The sequence below is a fragment of the Oryzias latipes genome, chromosome 23 (genome assembly GCF_053564925.1).
Source record: "Oryzias latipes strain Hd-rR chromosome 23, Olatipes_Hd-rR_3.1".
Classification (NCBI taxonomy): Eukaryota; Metazoa; Chordata; class Actinopteri; order Beloniformes; family Adrianichthyidae; genus Oryzias; species Oryzias latipes.
This window is the reverse complement of record NC_136259.1, coordinates 9757056-9777295: the sequence shown is the minus strand read 5'-3', so window position 1 is coordinate 9777295 and position 20240 is coordinate 9757056. Positions and strand designations below refer to the sequence as shown.

The following is a 20240-nucleotide window of genomic DNA, read 5'->3' as shown; positions in this document are numbered from 1 at the left end:
TAGAGTTTACAGTTGACTGTGGAATATTTAGGATTAGTTAAATTTCACCACTGGATTTGTTGCACAGGTGGCACCCTATGACAGTTCCATGCTGGAATTCCCTAAGTTCCTGATAGTAGCCCATTCTTTCACAAATGTCTGTAAAAAAACACAGTGCATGCCTGAGTGATGATTTTATACACCTGTGGCCAGGCCAAGTGATTAGGACACCTGATTCTGATCATTTGGATGGGTGAACACATACTTTTCGAAGAAGTGGCGAAAGAAAATAGATAGATTGATATGAGCATACATCATTGAATATTAGTATTCCAATTTAATTGCGTAAAGTATCTGCCTCAGGAGCAGTGTTTAAATAAAAGATATTAAAGTGTAAAATAAAACAAATTTTCCTGTGGTTCCCTGCAGAAACTCTGGGTTCTGGTAGCACCCTTCACTAGACGCAGCTCCTTCATCTTCTACTGATTCTTGTTGAGGTTGCTTGTGTCGGTTGTTGCTATATTTCTGAACTCTTTGGGGTCGCAGGGCTCTCGGCTCAGCCTTGACATTTTTTCACTCTGCAGGTTTTCTTGGCTTCACCTATCACGCCAATTTGGCCATCACCCCAGCCTCTGTGATAGTGCTTAACAGGCATCTGTGGATTGATTACATACTTTAATCATACTGTTTCCCCAAAGTGCAGCCTTTTCTCAGTTGTACTTGGCATCTATTGTTTAAGAATGGAAGACAGCCTCAAGGCATGAAGTGAAATATGAGTTTTTCTGTCTTTTGGGAAACATTTTAATTTTAAAGGGAGGGTGTCATAAATTCCTGTGGTTAAATGAAGCTTGGATGCTTATTTAATCATCTGATATTAAAGATTTCCAAAAACTTTTAGTTTTCACTTCATTTTTCTTTTTTTTTTACATAGGAAATCAGGTGAAAAACAGGATTATTAGATCCTTTATTTTGACGATATATTAGAAGTCTGACAGGAGCAGATGTTATGTCTTCATACAACATATTTCATGATGGTTTATTAAAAGTTTATTGAAAGACCCTAAAATGTTTTCAACAAAAACTTTCCATCTCACGTATGAGGAAACTGCTCCTCAGATATTTCTCCTATAAATTCTTTGTTCTGTTTGGTTTTCCTCAGACTCGGAGAACAGCTACTCCCTGAGTTGTGGTGTACCTGTCCAACCTGGTAGATCACTTCAGAGGAGGAATGTCACGTCTACTCAACCTACCTGTGCAGGTAAGGTGAACAAAGGCTGTCAGTCCATCACATACCCTGAGATTTTACATTTAAAATACTATTTTTTCTGCATTTTTTGTCATGTATATTAATTGATTTTTTTAAACACAAAACATAACATAATGGTTTGCCCATGTAAACAAAGATTAAATTCATGTACAGTGATCCCTCGCTATAACGCGGTTTACTTTTCACGGTTTCGCTACTTCACAGATTTGCATCGTGCATTGTGTTCTGCATTCTGATTGGCTAAAAAGTCACTCCGCTTCTTCTCTACCTGTGCGTCAATAACGTTGCAGTTTAATATGTACACGTACGTAAAACAGCTTGCCAAATTTACAACACGTACGTGCAAATCATCTTGCAATTTCGAGTTTCCCATAGAAAAATTCCCATAGGAAAAAAAGAGCAACAACTGCTTATCACTATGTTCTTCTCCCGAACACACACACGGGTTACCCTCAGTTACGATGAGTAATGAGAGTAACAGGAAAAGTAAAGACACAAGCTTGGAGCAAATAAAATCCATGCTGTTGACCAAGAAAAAAAAGAAAGAGACTATAATAAATACTAAAAGACAAAACAAACAGAAAGTCATAACAACTGGAGCCGCTGCAACAGGCAGTCGCTTCTCAGTAGCGCTGAATGAAGAACTTAGCAAAATCTCTCACCTGTATATATTGATAAAAGTCCATTCTGGAAAAACTGTTTTTCAATCAACTGACTAAATGGCATCAAGAGATCTCATTCAAAATTTCATCAAAGAAGGTTCCTTTAGCAAATGATGTCATTTGGACAATCCAATACATGCCCGAATATGAAATCGATCATCCATCATTCTCGGCAAAAAATCTGGATTATTACATAAGGGAGGAAGTTATTGGATACCTGCCCTCCATTTTCCTTCATGCTCACCATGCTGTAACAGTTGCTATTGGGATAGGATTGATGCAGGATGATTTTATGCATTTAGATTTAAAAAAAAAAAGGAAAGTTGTTATAGGACATTTAGACATCGACCTTTCTATGTCAGTCCAAAGTGACGTTGGACTATTGGACACCTATTCAGCAATTACACATAGGTGAGCACTAAGTTGGTAATATCTAAAATTTGGGAGGTCAAGCCCTCCCTCTAATGATGAGCACAATAGTGTGGACAGTTTAAAGTGCGGTTTTCTTTAGAACCATATAAAGGTTTGTGAGGTATACCTGTACCATTCGTAAAAATGAATGATAACAGGCATGAGTTCATCAAAGCAGAGACAGGATGGTCAAAATACAGGCAAGGGTCGGGGCAGGCAGGCAGGCAGTCAGGCAGTCAGGGTCAGAAGAACAGGTCCAGACATAACGCTCGGTCATGAAGGCAGAGTGGCACAACCAACACTTCACGCAGAGCTCAGCTCAGTGCAGTGCTTAAGTATGCTCTGGTTGATTGAGTGAATGAGATTCAGGTCTGCAGCATCCAGGTGTGGTTAGAACTCTAAAGATGGTTCCCAATGGCGACCAGAGGGGGAGACAGAGTTCTGACTTCTCACAGTCTGTTGCCTAAATTAGTCTTCTGCATTAGAGGTAAGATCGGACCTAAAAAATCCAGCCCGACCCGACCCAGGCCCGTGGGCATTAAAGCCGAACCCAGCCCGAACCCGACCAATTAACTTGATTTGCAGGCCAGAGCTCGAAGCAAACCCGAAATTTCAATTTATCCCATAGTATTTTTGGCAGAAAAAAAACGCAAGATTTCTAAAGGTTAAAATAATCTACATATTTTTATGATCATGATAAATGCATTTGCACAACAAAATAACGCTGGAACACAGAATAAGAGGCCAGAAAAAGAGAGTGAAAGAGAGATCTTGATTAATTACGCGGAGAATAACTGCAGCCGCGGCGGTGCGTGTTTGTCTTTTCAGTTCCCCTGTCTTAAGTTTATCCTTGACTTCTTGGTGCTCCATATCGGGGATACCTAAACAAAATAGATGCGGACTTGCGGAGGGAAGATTCCATTCACGACACGTGCGCAGAGCTGCAGGTGGCCGGCGCCCCCCTCTCTCTGCCAGTTGCTGGCCCACAGTGTATGTCAATCAACGACGGGCTGGTGACTGGTGGGATAGAGGGGACGGGGTCTACCTGTCTGTGTGTGTGTGTGTGTGTGTGTGTTTGGTGAACGTTCTCCCTCTGAGTAAGAAGAAGCTGGCTGTGCCTTTCGGTTCGTGCGGTAACCGTTCTGACGTACAGGATTAAAAAAAAAATGTTTGAAAATTGCCCGCCTAAGGAGCTTCTTTACAGCCATTTCAATATATTTATTTAAAAAGTCAGCGAGAGAGAAGCCCGGCCCGAACCGACCCGAACCCGAATGATTGTCATTTTAGACCCGATCCGACCTGAATTTCGGGCCGGGTTGGGTTCTGACTCGGGCTCGGGCTTAAGATCTTACCTCTATTCTGCATCTTTTCATTTGTAACTTAGCATGGTGCCAAACAGAGATTTTGAAGCTACCTGACCTAACCTGCTTCATATAACATAAGTCAGTGCATATATACAATGAAAATGCTCCCCATTCTAGAAAGAAAACAAACCAAAAACAATTATCCTTTTTCTTTTCTCGCCTGCTTACTGTTTTCAAGATTAAACACTACACTTGTAGTGTAGGCAGTCATCATAATTTACCACAGTGTCTGCATAAATCTGTCTGGCTTCGTTTTTGACATATAGAAAAAAAAATGGCCCTCATACCTGACAAGCAACTTCAATCAGAGTAATGCAGACTTTACATCTTTTTCAAAATCATCCCTGCTTTCCTGTCACTGTTGGTTATCTTATCCTGAAGCTAATTCTCTCTTGAGGAGAGAAATTTTGCTGTCATGGTCTGGAAGACTTTAGCTAGGATTTTTCTTCCAGATTTCTTCAAAATTGTCCAGAAACTCATAGTAGTCTCTGCCAAAGATACATTTTTAAAATGTCTGTGGAATGGCAGTCAAACAAATCGAATCAAACAACTTCACTGAGATACAAACAGAAACTACGGGTCTTGAGAAGAAACCAGGAAGAGGACCAAGAAGGGTTAAAGCACATAACCCACTTTGACAAACTTGAAGACAGAGGTAACATTAGTCAATATTGTGTATAACCCAGCATGCACAGATACAGGTATGGACAAGTGAGAAATGTTCATACTTAATTATTAGTCGGGACGTTTTTTTTAAATATAGTTGATAATGAATAGGGCCACCACATGCCAAAAGGACTCCCTGACCTTTGCGACCATTGGCTGTGCTTTGGAGGTAGGGATGGACTCAGTGAGGGTCAAGTTTCAGACCTCTGGCTAACCTTAACCTGCAGCTTGATTCTTTAGAAAAGGTACAACAAAAAAGGGATGATATAAAAATGATATCTGAACTGGGAATTTTGGATATCTGGAGAGAACGTAATCATTAGATTGTAGGTAATGTTCTGCTGTCTGGCGTTGGGGGCCCTTGTGGCGGTCCTTCCATCCCTGGTCTGAGTAGCTGACATTGGGCTGAGCGGTAGGTGGATTACATAGTTCTGATACGTCATGTAGGTTTCAGGGGGGCTCTGGCTGCCACTGTGGGGGTCTTAGTGTGGAAATGACCGGGCCATCCCCCTCTTTCTACATCCCATCAACCTTACCTGAGCACAGGTGCAAGCATTTGACTGTTTGGACAGTCAAATTCTGTTTCTTTGATTCTGTTGCGTGGGAATTTCTTTTAGGGTCATTTTTTTTCTTTTTTTAATTCCATTTGTGAAAAAAAATCCCCTAAAGTTCAAAGTTAAAGTCCCATTAGCTGTCTTGCACCTATGTGTGTGAAATTTGTTCTTCACATTTGACCCATCCCCTGGGGGGAGCGGTGAGCCGCAGACACAGCTGCGCTCTGGTGGATTAACCCCCCCAAATTCAATTGAGTCTTTGGTGTGACTCAGCCTGGGTTTATGGTGTGTGTGTGTGTGTGGTGGTGGTGGTGGTGGTGGGGGGGGGGTATTTATTTTAGTGAAAGTTCTGTGTCTGCTTTTGTATGAAAAGTGCTGTATAAATAAAGATTGATTGATTAAAATCGTTAATCCATGGAGTCAAATCTGAGGATTTGGTAATCTGGATCTCTTTGATCATGATCCATGATTGAAATACAGGGCCTACATGAAAACATCTGTGTTTCTAATGTTTGCCTTTAAAGATACATTGGCACCCCCCATCAAGCACAAGACCAGGTTCAAGATCAAAGATGCAAAGTGTCACCTGAGACCCCGCAACAAGGAGAAACATAGAGAGATATCCAAGCAGGTTGTTCCAGGTAAAGAAAATATGTCATCCAGTCATTGTGTCATTGTCTGATGAGCTTCCATTCCGACTCCTGCACTTTTAAAACTTATCTTTTAACATATATCAAAGGTTTGTAAACAATAGTCAAATAATTCACCTCTCTTTGGTTTATTTATACGACGAATATGTGATTAATTTTTGATTTTGGTGTGTGAATTTGCCAATTAATGGGCTTCAGCCTGTTGGCAAATATGTATTAATAATAATAACATTCATAGACAGTATTTAGCTGAAAACAAAAGTTTAAAAAACCCATTTTGTCATTTTTGTCTGGAAGGAGGCCAGTTTCCATGCACTGATGACTGTAAGGTCACATTTGTCAATCTCAAGTGCGATTCTTCAAAAAGGCGCCGTAGAGGCCGCAAGTCTCCTTCAAAAGAGGTTTCCCTCATCACTGCTGAATTTGAAATGGAAATGAACGAGGAGGAAGCTTCAGGTGTGTCCGTTTTTAAGTTTGGTGTCCACTTCAGAATAATATCTGAAGAAATCAAGCATACTTTTCTTCATTAATTGGAAAAACGGATTTTTCCTTTAGATGTCTGCAATGTAGATTGTGTGAGGGCCAAGATGAAGGTGAAGCTGCAGAATGCCATGCGTACACTTAGAAAGTCCATCAACAAACAGCAGTTCTACATCCAGTTTTCTGGGACAGAATATGAAGTGGCTCAAAAACCATCCAGGATTCCATATGGAGCGGAAATCTGCAGCACAGGACAAGTGTTACAGGATGAAAAATGTGGTAAGAACAGAATCTGATTACTTACCTTGACACTGCTGTCCTGTTGAAAGCTACAGTGTTCACTCCTGCACTGCTCTTCAGTGAGCTGCGGTGTGGGGACATTTTACAGCGGGGAGCAGGAGCAGTGCGTCCAGTGTCCTACAGGAACATACCAGGATACTGAGGGTCAACTGTCCTGTGAGCCATGTCCAAGTATAGATGGACAGGGCATTATTGGGGCCAAGAATGTGTCTCAGTGTGGAGGTAAATTGCAATTTCTTTCTTTTTTTTAATCTAAACGGTCATTCTGCTTTCAGTTTCTTTAGAAAGATACCGTGATGTATTCAGGTAAAAGACTGTTACATTGTGGCCCGCTCCTCTCTATGACCCTTCATGGACCCGGACATAACCTGTATACGTCAACCCCCATACGGACGGATGCGTGTGACTAAGATTTGATGCCAAAATCCGATTTTCTGACTAAATCCGATTTTTTTTGACGACTCGCTTACGTCATCTTTTAAAAGTGAACCGCATCCGATTTACACTATACAATGCTGAAACTGCCAAACGTAGACGTTCTCAGGACTACGTAAACATAGCAGAATTTCCACCTTACGCGAACCTAAGCACTGACCGCACGGATTTAAAAAATGATGTGCGAGCAGGCCCTTAATAATAATAATCATAACAGTAATAAAAGTACATTTAGAAGATGCGTGTTGGTCCAAACGTTTAGCATGGCGAAACCCTCCCCTTTTTGTTGCGTTTCTTTTGTGTGACTGCGGTTGTCATGGAGGCAACGCAGCGACGGAAGAGGCGTTGGCTTGTGCGCTCCAGGATGAGGCAGGAGACGGGATGCGCGGTAGAGGAAAAAGGAAGGCTGCTCGGCCGGCTTATGTACTCTCTCTGAGTTTTGAACGAGGAAGTATTTTCAGACGTTGCGCTGTACTAACAGTTTCATCCAAGCAAAGAAATAAACGGCTTCTAGCCTGTTCCAGAGCAACGGTGCCCCACTTGATTAGTTACCGTTTGCATCTCGACCGGGACCCGACCGGAAACAACAGCGGTTTCTGACTATGGTTCGAAGCCTGAAGCTGAAAGGTAACATGCTGATGGGGCTCCAGCTGACCTCGAACAGCAAAATCAGCGTCATGTGATCTCAGTTGGTGGTGTCCTGAGTTAACGTCACTGACGTACGACTTGCATTTACAGAAGAATATCCGATTTGTCTGTTTACATGGCAAATGCAGGTATCCGATTCGTATTTCCACATATGAATTAGGCCTGTATTTGATCTAAAAAAAACGGAATCCATTCGCTTTTGTCCTGCTTACACGTTCACCGGTCATATCCGATCTGTGCCACTTGAGAGGAAAAAATTGGAATTGGGTCACTTGAACCATGCAGTGTAAATGCGGCCTGAGGCACCGGTCTTTTCTACCGAGAAATGCATCAAACCAAAACAATTCACAAGTTTACAATTGAAAGATAATGTTTAAAAAGATAACCGTTGATACCTGTTTGACATAACTAATTCATCAGTGATGTTTGAAGAATGTTTTTTTTTAATTAGCTGAAGGAAAGTCATTCCTCACTTTTGTAGTTGTGACATTTTCACCATGACTCTCAATGTCATTAAGGGGAAAACCAGCCTCATCTAATTTGATTTTGTCCGTGTTGGCCTTTTTTGTCTTCAAGTATTAGATTTTTTGATTGATAGAAGTTCACTATTAGAACCAGAGTTTTTTGAGGGGAGGGGGGCAGGGTTCCCATTAGGTTTGCTGCTAATTGACTGTTCTAAGACTGTTCTACTGTTCTACGAAAGATTAATGAGAGGTAATTTGTTCCTTCTGTTCTACAGGTCAGTGTCCAGCTGGTCAGTATTCTTCTGATGGCTTTCACCCATGCCAACCCTGTCCACAGGGCACTTACCAGCCAGAACCAGGCCGAGTTCAATGTTTTCAATGTGGAGGAGGTCTCATGACTAAGTATGAAGGATCTGTCTCATTCAGAGACTGTGAGGCCAAAGGTTTGCTCTCTTACAGTTCCTAAAAAGCTCTTAGTAGTTTTTGAACCCATCCATTATTAGGATTTTCTTGACTTGATGGTTTCAAAGTCCTAATGAGTTAGTTGTTTGAAAAGATTTTGGACATGTTTAAAGAGTGTTTCGGCAGATAGTCAAGCCATCTCTATTGTTTGGTCCAAAATAACTTCACAAAGCAAATTTTGATTTGTATATTGATATGTATAGGAATAAAAATCGGTGACACTCAGTGACCCCAGAAGAAATAAGCAGGCATATTGAGAAATGCCTTTCCACACTAGGCACAGGATTTATAATAATTTCTAATTTCTAAGATGCCTAATATACATCTACCATGGATGTCTACAGGACATCTCAGACATCTCTATTATGTTAATCTGTTAGATGTCTACCTGTAGACATCTGATATTTGGACATTTTTAGACATCTATTAGAGTACTTTTTTAAAAAACATTTACTAGTTAAAATATAAATACTGCAATTTTACATCCATCCATTTGTCCTCAGAACCCACTGAATCCCTTTTGGTGTCACAGGTTCCAAACCAGATGAAGGTGGAGCACACCCTAATCAGGTCACCAGTTTGTCACAGGGCCACACAAAGACACAGAAGCCTGTGAAACACGTTATTGAACATTGGGAGGAAGCAGGAGAGAATCCACACCTGTAGAGGGAGAACATGCAAACGTCACACAGAAAGGTCCCAGTTGGGATTTGAACCAGAGTTATTCTCACTGTGAAGTGAAGGAGCTAATCATTACACCACTTTGAAGCCTTTTATTTCATGGACAACTAGAAATCAAAAAGTTCTACATTCCAAGAAAGAGCAAAGATTTCTGCCGAAATGTACCTGGGGTCAAAAGTCACAGAAACTTGCATCAAAACAACAATTCGACATTCGTGTTTTGATGTATAACTTATTGTAAAACTGAACAAAATGATGGTAAAAGGTTTCATCTACTGACCGAGTGGATTATTATTATTAGAATGAGCTTTAAGCACATTTTCTTATCTACTGCGGAACAGAAGAGTCTAGTTCCTGTTCAGAGTTGAAGTTCTTTAAGTAAAGAATTCCATTTACATGTATAGATTAGGAGAAAATATATATTCTACACAAATAATGTCATGTTTATATTTGATAGTAAAAGAAGAAAAAGAATGACGGCACACAAAGTCTCAATGATCGAAACATCTTTGACTTGGCTTTTTTATTTCATATCTAGTAAATATTTAAAAAGGTTCTCTAGTAGACATCTAAAAAAACATCTGTGGCACCAGGTCTCTCTTGAAAAAGAGATTTTTTACTGGTAAAATAAAGGTAAAATAAAAAATAATAAAATATCCAGATGTCTTTCAGAACACTATTGGTAGACATCTAATAAAGTAGCAAAATGGGAATGTCTGAGTTGTCCTGTAGACATCTACAATGGCTGTATATTATTTATCTAATATAGATCTTGCAGGGGTTGACATAGCCCAGAAATTTGCACTGGCCCACAGGGCCAGTAGTTTTTGAAACTTACTGGCCCTGCCTGAAAGTTACTGGCCCGACACCGCGCATAGCGGGACCCGCCGCTCCGCAGGTGCTTGCAACTTTAGGGGGGTCCGGGGGCATGCCCCCCCGGAAACTTTTAATATGGTGCAATTTGGTGCATTCTGGTGACATCACTTATTTCTACACTTTTCAATGACTGAAAATAGACCATATCAAACTTAAATCTGCTCTAGTCTGTTTCAGATGTTTTGAAGAGAGCACTGCAGTGTAGTAGGAAACACTAGTTCAGAAGTTTTCATGGTGCTTCTAACGGCAAATAGCGCAATAAATCATAAACCTTAAATGTGTTAAAACAATCTAATGGCAGCTTGAACCATTTAACGAATCAAATAAATCCCTCAATGCATTTGACCAATCGGATGGACGCCTTCACATTGTTGACCAATCAGATGGAGCCCTGTTATGTTAGATGTTTGTAACCTATGTCAACGTGGGTCATTTGGAGTATAATTTTTAAACTGGGAATGGTTATTTGGTTATTTTGCTGTTTGTTTATATACCGCAAATTATATCGTTATCGCAATTTTAATCTCTGATATCGCATATCGCGAGTTTTCCTCATATTGTGCAGGTCTAACTGAGATCATTCAGCTAACTAAAAATACTTACTGCTTACAGTGTTGTAAAGAAAAACTAAATTAAGTAGTTTAACATTCTACTGCATTTGAGTCTGAGATTCAGGTATTTGGAGTTGCCTTTGATTCTTTGACATTCAGCTTAAAGCTTAGTGGATACAGTTTCATCTTCAATGCATTCATTAAATATCTTGCTGTCCATACTACTAATTATACCCACTACTCCATCCAACATATTCCTATCTATTCCTGCCATGTCTTCCACATCTCTGACATGCTTCAGTCTCTCTTCAGTGACGGTGTCGGATTTATAATCAAATGTAATAATAACCCACTGGCTTGTGCCTTCCTTGTTGCTGTTTAACATTGTTTTGTATTGAATTGTTAAATTCAATAAAGTTTGAAAAAAAAAAGTAGTGAGCGCGTGCCGCGTGGTGCTCGGCAGTGAAAGCCGAGCGCGCGCAGGCGGGAGAGAAGGAGAAGTGATCAAAGGTTTCCCATAGAAACCCTTGAAGTCTGAACACAGGACTAGCAGAAAAACTAAATTATGAAGACGAGGTAAATCTACACGTTTTCGCAAAATTTACTTTATTGAAAAAGGTGAAGAATAAATAAACCGTTAGATATTTTAGTGGCCCGAGCGGGCAAGTGAAAAGTAAAGTCTTGTGGTCCGCACTGCTCGAAAAACAGGACCGGGCCAGCGGACAAATGGCTATGTCGAGCCCTGTCTTGTGTCCGGTGGAACAAAACTGCCCAAATGGCTAGTTTACAACATGCGAGACATGATGGGACATTATCCTTGTTTGGCTTTAAATTTTGCAAAATGTTAAGTTGTGACTTCAAAAGTTTGGGGTTGATCAAGTTATGAAGTATAACAGACATGAAATGATCCTTGGTTAGTCTTTGTGGTTCAGTTTTTTAGTTTGCTTCTTTTTTCTAGTGCACTGCGCTCCTGGACATTATTACAACTCTACCACCCACCGCTGTATCCGCTGCCAAGCTGGGACCTACCAGTCCGAGTTTGGGCAGAACTACTGCATCACCTGCCCCGGGAATACCACGACAGACTTTGATGGTGCCACAAATGTTTCTCACTGCAAAAGTAAAGTTCTGTTTCTTCTAAAAGCCATTATACCTTGTAATGTTTCAAGGGTTGTGATGATAGTTCTTTGCAAACTTCTCAGATCAGCTGTGTGGAGGAGAATTGGGGGAGTTCACTGGCTACATTGAGTCACCTAACTACCCTGGAGATTACCCATCAAATGTGAACTGTGTCTGGACCATCAACCCTCCACATAAGAGACGGATCCTTATTGTGGTGCCAGAGATTTTTCTCCCTATTGAAGACGACTGTGGAGACGTACTGGTCATGAGAAAGAGTGGTAAAGAGAGACTTCTACTTTTTGATGTAGTGAAAAGGTCCAAAAGGTAACGTAAAAATCAGGAACAGGTCCAGTGAGCAGGACATTAATTTATGATATTCTTCCAGAGAAATTTCCTAGTTTTCCCAAAGTTATACAGACCCAATGATGCTGTTTTTTTCAAAAAATACATCTAAAATGTTTTATCTTTTTAGAACTATCCCACAATGATAAAACAGATAAATGTTATGTTACACTGTTTTAATCTAAATCCTCTACTCAACTTTTCAAAAATAACCAACAAAGGTAAGAGTTTTATTTCAACGAAAGGGGGAAATAGAACTCACAAGGTTTCTCGAAAAGTACATTTTATCATTGCTGATTCACTAGAACAGTGTTTTTCAACCAGTGTGCCACGGCACACTCTAGTGTGCCGTGGGAGATGGTCAAGTGTGCCGTGGAAAATTGCCCTCATTAACTGATCTAAAAACATTTCCCATCTCCAGGATTTCAGCTCTGTGTTCATCCAAACAGGCCCTGATAAAACACTGAGGAGTTAGGAATATAAAAGATCGTAAAATACTTTTTCTTTGCGTTTATTTTATTTTATTAAAGACATTTTGATAAGAATGACCGTACCGCGATTCAGCTGCAGCTCCGGCTGTATTTGGGAAAAGTCCCGTCCCTTTGACTGTCTCCACCAATCATTCTTGAGGGGCTTAATCACATGTCATCAGTCTGACCAATCAGAAGTGGTTAAAGTCTTCACTTCCTTGTCCCGATTTAGCTCGTAAAGTCGCTCAGTTCTAACAAAAATACCAGCTAAAGCTCGTCTTTTGCGCTGTAGCTTTCCACAGAATCCGGTATCAGACCGTGGAACAAGTGAACAAAACAATGAAGCTCCGAAAACCGATCTCCGGCCGTTTTATGCACTACATCTCCCATGATGCATTGGGTTGTGAGAGTGACAGGGCACAAGGAGATCTGTCATTAGACGTCTTGAAACCAACGAACACACATCAAACTATTTTTAAATCTTCTAACTTAACTTTTATTGAATCTTTTAGAAAAAACAGCTGCAGTTTCCAGCTTTTTCTGCAACACTTATCTCAAAAATGCATGTGAGATTGTGGAGGGGCTGTAGATCAATACAAGACTATGAGTTTCTCCTTCTTTTTTTAAATTTTTGGATGCTGGTGTGCAGGATTTTTTTTAAGGTTAAAGTGTGCCGTGGCTCAGAAAAGGTTGAAAAACACTGCACTAGAACATTTTAAGGCTCAACATAAACATAATTTGTTGTTACACAAAGATAGGCTGTGTCTAATCATTAAAAATCATGACAGGGGCTTATCTTGTGGGTTGCTATGCTCTGTGTCAGATGGTTCCTGAGGGAAGGTCCTAAACTTTCTCCACATTTCCTCCAGCGCTGCCCACGTCCATAACCACGTACGAGACTTGTCAGACCTACGAGAGACCCATTGCCTTCACCTCTCGTTCTCGCAAACTTTGGATCCAGTTTAAGACTAATGAGGTCAACAGCGGCAAAGGCTTCCAGGTTCCATATGTCACGTATGATGGTAAACTTTTCTATGAGTCCCACTTTGATCTTGTAATTGTCTACTTTTTCGCATACCCTTCCTTGTTTAGTCATTTGTCTTTTCCATTCTGTGTCCTAGAGGACTATCAGAAGCTCATAGAGGACATAGTGCGAGATGGAAGGCTGTATGCCTCTGAGAACCATCAGGAGATCCTGAAGGTACTGATAATGTGTCATGGTGTTCTGTCTCAACACAACAACCAACTAACCTAGGATTTGAACCCCTGACCATCAACCCACTAATCTAAAGCCTCCCATGATGCTAATAATAATGCTTGTCAGAGCATCAACACATGGGAACGACTGACTGGAAACGTAGAATTTTTAACACAATACCTTTTCGTCCCTAAAAGTGGAAATAAATTACCCCCTCACCGATGTGCTGCCTATGTTCAACTTCATTTGGAAGAGAAACATGGAAATGAGCTATAAATGTCTGTAGTTTTCATGTTTGTTGTACCTGTCTTATCCTTTTCAGGACAAGAAGCTAATAAAGGCCCTGTTTGACGTTCTTGCCCACCCCCAGAACTACTTCAGATACACAGCAGCTGAGTCCAAAGAGATGTTCCCTCGCTCCTTTATCAAGCTGCTACGTTCCAAAGTAACAAGGTTCCTACAACCATATTAATTACTGGAAGCCTCCTCTACCTGCTAAAGACTGATTCCACCTGCATCATTCCACATTCATTACATTAAAAGGTAGCCTAAACCCCCAGAATCTTCTTTCCCCTTTGTGGCTAAGAAGACTTGATCATCTGTATTTGCTTCCCTGGTTGTTTGTTGTTAATGTGAGGAAAGAGGCACAGAAGCACAGAAAAGCTTTTTTTTTTACAGTCATGTCTCACTTATTTTTAAGTTGCACATTTGATTTACAAATGATTGCACTTTCTGCAAAGTATTTAAGTGAAAAAGGTGTTAATTCTGTGTGCTCTACATCTCATCTTTTAACTTGTCAGGATTTGATCTGCTATGATACATAAATCATATAATTTATTTTATGATTTATAATTCACAAGTCAGTCTTCAATTCAGTCTTCAATTCCACATGGAAAGTAGTTTGCCTCATATTGAATGTTGAGAGCCAAGGTTACTATCTTATGCTAACAAAGTTTCATAAAGCTGCTTTTTTTTTTTTAAAGTCTGTCCCTTTTATGTCGTTTTGGAATCCGTCTTATAATAACATGCCACATTAGCCCACATCATGACAAAATTGAAGGATTCAGGAAATGAATCAGCATCAAATAGTTGCAATAGTCTTGCCTTTTTCTTTTTTCCAGGCGTTTTTTCAATGGTTAAGTTGTGTTCTACGTTTTCTTTTTTTGTCCAGCCTTTGTTCTGTATTGTGTTGTTTTGTATAATTTATATACAACATGGCATAACTTGTAGAGGCCCATATCACAGAACCGTTAGTGGTTAATAATGTTTTGACTCAGTTTCACAGCCTTGACATAGGAAAAGAGACTGACCCCAAAGAAATGATGCCGTTGCATCCTGACTTGGATTTCTTTTTGTGCGCAAAATAAAGAGGTTGGAAGACAATTGGTGCACTGCAAACACAGATATTCCAAAAAAGGCTCAAAGGTGTCAGTTTAAACCGTTCCAGTAAACTATTCTGTTGGTGCTTTTATCCTTTGTAGCATAAAGTCTATATTTTAAATTTAAAAAAAAAAAAATATATATATATATATATATATATATTTTAAGACAAGATAAACTACCTTTAAGCAACAAACTTGTTTCTTAAGTGATAAATGTATGTAATTAACTAATATTTGAACCTTTAATTGCACTTGAATTTTATATCTTTTAAAGAAAAATGTTTCTTGTGACTTTTTTGTGTTGTACTGAAATGTGCCACACGTGAAGATAGGGGAACCCGTGTAACCTGTTTGATTTACTTAATGACAATAGTTTGATTTTGCTCAGTGGTACAGTGGACAACAGTGTTGCTATTTTACCAGTTTATCTAGCACCACTACAGTTTGTGAACATCGTCATGGCCCAGCCTTGAGCTATCCGTGTTCTACAGCTGCCAGATTAAAGAAGCATCTCTGATCTCTTCTAGTATGACGGCTCTACTTGCAGTGCTACAACTGTCCCAAGTCACCCTGATGCACTTTCTTTTCATTAAATTAGTATAGTGTGTAGATATGTTCTTCTTTTATAACCTGACCAAATGTTTCTGTCATTCCCGTCAGCACTAATATATATATGTAAAAACCATGAAACAGGGTCAAGATGAACCCCATGTCTAAACAATGTGACTGAAAAGAGAACTTTGTGTATTTTTCTGAAGGTTCACATGGTGGCAGAGATGTCCTTCTGCAGGTTTCAACTGTAAACCTGACAGCTTTGTTAGCATAGGAGCTAAAATTCTCCAGCAGAAGTTCCAAATGTCTGCAGACTCTCTTAATGGCATTCAAGCTCCTTTAGAAATTAATGCTTACCGTGCAGTCGAGAGGTTTTCCTCTTGTGACAGTGCTGAATTTTTTATAAAGCAGATGCTTGAAGTCATCTTGCCTTTTGGCCATTTGAGTTTCTCGCTTAACACTATAAAAAAATATAAAGGTACATTTGAAGATCAATTTGGTAAAAACCACAGCAGTCAAAAGTCAGCCCCTTAGGTTTTTTGTGATTTTTTTTTTTTTTCTGAGAAAACCAGTTCCAGATTCTGTCCATGAGGTTACAACAGTAGCTAAAACTCATTCAACAGGGGAAGGCTTTGGAAAAGTCTACAGTCATGGAAACAATTGAAAGTTCATTGGTTGCAACAGGAAAAAATGGTCTTGCAAAACATTGAGTTTGGCCTTTCTGATCTTATTTTTGGCCTTTATGCCAAAGAAAGGTATCGAATAAGGCAGAAGAGAAACCTGATGACATTATTGAAATACGCAGGTTGTTAGCCAGCAAAATCTTTGATCGGCTTAAAGAATGTGTGAGTGATTTCAGTGTGTACCAGATTATTTCCAGATCCAACAATCCTGCTGTTGTCAGGTTCCAGGTCATGTGGAATAGCTGTCACACAGACATGATGAGGTTCAGCCTGCTTTATGAACGTGGCTTCTGTGTAGTGTGAGTGTTAAAACAAATGAATTGTTCCATAGTTGACTCTATTTCCCTGAGAATTGGGTGAAAGGATTGTTTGTGTGTGTGTGTGTGTGTGTGTGTGTGTATGTGTGTGCGTGCGTGCTTGCGTGTGTGTGTGTGCACATGAGGATGACAGAACCTGATTGATGTGTGAGTGAGGAAGCAGTGACTTGGGACTGCAGACTGTATATGTGTGTATGTATATGAGGAATCATTTGAACGTTGTGTAATTCGGTTGTGCCCAAAGGAAGAAAATGTAACAGTGTTGTGCCACATTGTTTAAATAATTAAAAAATCTGATACTGAACAAAATAAAAAACAGTAGCAGAAAACCAACTGAAATGGTCTTTATTGTGAATTGATTCTTTGTGTCGTGCTTTACTCAAATCAGGCTATGGTCGTTCATGTCTCTTTTCTGCAGATAGATCAAAAACTCAGACCCTGTCCAAACACTATTTATTTATCCCTAAACAATCTCAGTCGGGATCAAGTGTTATTTTGAAATGTGCTCATATGAATAGGGATTCTTCATGCAAAAAAATATTTAAATACAACCTATTTACAGAAATACAAAATATGGCCCTGAAGCTGATAGTGTTACTGTCAGACAAACGGGTTTAAACCCAGATGCAGGAAGGACTCCGAATACTTCCAGAACATTTAATGTTTCAAAAAAGCCAAGTTCAAAGTAGAGGACATAAGGTGCACCAGTGCAGAACACAGAAAGATACCTCCCTAACTACAGAAACCCTAACCAGTGATTGCAGGCAACTGTGACCGACTCAGGAAGAAGTCACAGATTACCTTCAATAACAAAGCATAAGAAAACCATAACAAAACAAAACCAAGTGGAATTTCATGAAAGCTAATGATTATGTGAAGGTTCTTGGAGCTCCTCCCCAAAGAACCGGAGCTCTGCTGCACCAAATTTCTGCAGTCCGCAAGCCAACCTGCTAATGCTTCAGTAGCTATGTTTACATGGGCAAAAGTAATCAGAATAAACGCCTGATCAAAATAAAAATGCGTAATGTAAACGCATCATTTGGAATACTGTGACCTGATCAGACTCATTTGGATCACAATTTTCTTCTGATTGTGATAGATGGGTTATGCCGATTGTTGATCTGATCGTGGTTCATCGTGGGTCATTACTGCTCTGGCTCATGCGTAGAGGTTGTGGCGCACCAGAGGAGGCTTTGAAACGCAAACAGGACCGCATTCGTAGCTTCGTGTTTGCGAGCAGGGGAGGGTGCTTTGATATGGTGTGCGCTATGGAGAAGGCCCGCAGTCCAGCTGCTCTGCATAAATGAGCTGCCGGACACTTAGATAACTGCATCTCCTGGGAGAACTGTGTCTCCAACAGCTGAGCGACTTTGGGACAGTAAGTGAGCTGGCAGAGGCGGCTTTTGAATGCAGAAATGCCGGTCTGCCCAGTCCTGAGAATCCAAGCCAATTTGTGTGAATTTGTGTTACCAATCGTGTCCAGACAAAATAAAGGCTGATGTTATTCCCACATATTTACTTGCAGCCAAGATGCACATTGCGGCATTGTCCGCATGGATTTTGAGTGCATGCAAAGCCAAATGTTCTTGGCAGGTATTAGCCTAATCATAACTCTTCTTCCGGGTCTGTTCGGCCAAGAATAAAGCACTGGCTTCACATATTTATGAAATTATGAGCGAACATGCACTTAATAATGCTATAATCATAACAATAATGAAAGCACGTTTAGAAGATCATCTCGCTTTATGCTTTGTCTTTTTACAACGGAACTCACGATTTCTTCTTCTACGGTATTTTAGATAGTTCCGCGCATGTCCACATGATTCATTCCAACCGAAAGTGTGGCTTATGTAAACGTTTGTTATAATCAGATCAAGTTTTTCGGGGACAAGGTACATAGCTGAAGACTAATGAGATCTTTGATCTGATCAAAGATATTTTGTACATGTAACCATAGCTACTGTCAAGCTTGAATGCATTTTGTTCCACTTTTAGGCTTAAGTGTCATCAGATGGTAAATTTGAACCCACTAATCCCCAATGGGAGAACAGTATATTCAGATGAGTGTGAATAATTCCTGACATTTAACATTAAAAAACAGTGCATGTGTGGCTTAAGTAAAGGTAAATGGCTGACGAAGTGTGTATTATCGGAAATTTACGCACGCCGTGGAAGCTTGAACCATTTGACGTGAAGTTTGTTAATTCTGATAATGCACATTTCGAAGACCATTAACTCGCTTTATTATAACAAGGTCACTTACAAAATAAACAAACACTCAATCAGTTTTTAGTACTTTAATCTTAATATTTTTTTCGGTTTGGATCGCTTTTTTCCAAAAAAGCGGATTATTTGTCACGTGGTGCTGCGCTTTGTCATGTTACTGTGACAACACAGCACTCCGTCCTCTGATCTAAATGTCACCGGCAAAGGATGACCCATATATGCTGGTGGTCACGATAGGTTAAATAGAGCATCAGTTCAGAGAGAAAGTTCACCTCTTACTGCTTGCTTTTGTCCAGATGATGAAGCTGAAGGTTGTTTTAAAGAAGCCGGTGCAGTGATACAGAAGGCTTAAGAGAGGTGACCGGAACTTCTTTTTAGGGCGTGCGGTTATCACTGTGCGTTATCACTTTTTAATGCACAATAATTCAAGTGTGCAAGTGATAATACACTCCTGGAGTGTATTATCCAAGCTCTAATCATCCTTCAAGGTCTGTGACAGTCAGAGGCATTCTTTAGTTACATCCTGTTTAGAATAATACTTTTTCTGAGCTGATAAATTGTTATTCTAATCAGGTTTTAACTAAAGAATGTAACTAAAGACTATTGTGATCAGCTTACATGGGCTGCATGATGGCGCAGTGGTTAGCGCTCTTGCCTCACAGCAACATGCAAACTCCATGTGAAATTTGTATGTTCTTCCCGTGCATGCGTGGGTTTCTCTGGCTTCCTCCCGCCATCCAAAAACATGCTTCATAGGTTAATTGGTTACTCTAAATAGTCCGTAGGTGTGAGTGTGTGTGATTGTGGTCCTGCGACAGACTGTCCAGAATGTCCCCTGCCTTCACCCACAACTGGCTGGGTTAGGCTCTGGCAGCCCCATGACCCCGAAAGGGACAAAACAGTTAAGAAGATGAATGAATGAATTTATCAGCTCAGATGCTCTTTTGGGGGTCATTCATCACGCTTGACAGATAAATCAGATACTTGCCTATGTGATATTTACACAGCAGACAATCATAGGCAGCATCTGCAAGCCACAGGGACTTCCAGATGAGGAGATGACTCTCCTGTCATCAGCTTGTCTGCTTCCCTTTGGCAGTTGCTCTGCTGAAAGTTCACTTGATATAAAGCAATAATAGTCAGATTTATTATGGGAAAAAAGTGACTGTTTCTTTTCTTTCATCAATGAAAAAAACAACAAAGCAGAATCACTTTTTTTTCTTCTGGACACAAGCCTCTCTTCTTTTCTCCTTTTTTCCCCGCACCAGCTCCCCAACTACCAAGCGACACCCGAGTCTTCCACTCCCTCTGTTTTGCATTTCAAACTAAAACTTAGCATAACTTATTAATAAAAACAGGTTATATATACACACACACACACAGTAGATATATATATATATATCGTACATATATATATATATATATATATACACAATAAAGTATGCCTGTCTGTCTGTCTCTCTCTCCCTCTCTCTCTCTATCTATCTATCTATCCACT

At 40.0% G+C, this 20240-nt stretch overlaps 1 protein-coding gene and 1 long non-coding RNA gene across 7 annotated transcripts in view; one reads left to right on the top strand and one right to left on the bottom strand.

Moving 5' to 3' along the window:
- The window catches only part of scube1 (signal peptide, CUB domain, EGF-like 1), a 102951-nt gene extending 86102 nt beyond the window's left edge, over window positions 1-16849 (top strand). For all 6 annotated transcript variants that reach the window (XM_023952624.2, XM_023952622.2, XM_023952625.2 and 3 more), the window contains 11 exons: window positions 1139-1237; window positions 5428-5544; window positions 5851-6009; window positions 6109-6312; window positions 6394-6555; window positions 8156-8323; window positions 11409-11570; window positions 11653-11850; window positions 13254-13406; window positions 13506-13585; window positions 13905-16849. In XM_023952624.2, the coding sequence (XP_023808392.1) occupies window positions 1139-1237; window positions 5428-5544; window positions 5851-6009; window positions 6109-6312; window positions 6394-6555; window positions 8156-8323; window positions 11409-11570; window positions 11653-11850; window positions 13254-13406; window positions 13506-13585; window positions 13905-14054 (1652 nt within the window). In that variant the 3' untranslated portion in view covers window positions 14055-16849. The remainder of the gene's footprint in view (window positions 1-1138; window positions 1238-5427; window positions 5545-5850; window positions 6010-6108; window positions 6313-6393; window positions 6556-8155; window positions 8324-11408; window positions 11571-11652; window positions 11851-13253; window positions 13407-13505; window positions 13586-13904) is intronic.
- Window positions 1-20240, bottom strand: part of LOC144989353 (uncharacterized) — a 166464-nt gene that overhangs the window by 16400 nt on the left and 129824 nt on the right. The window lies entirely within an intron of this gene.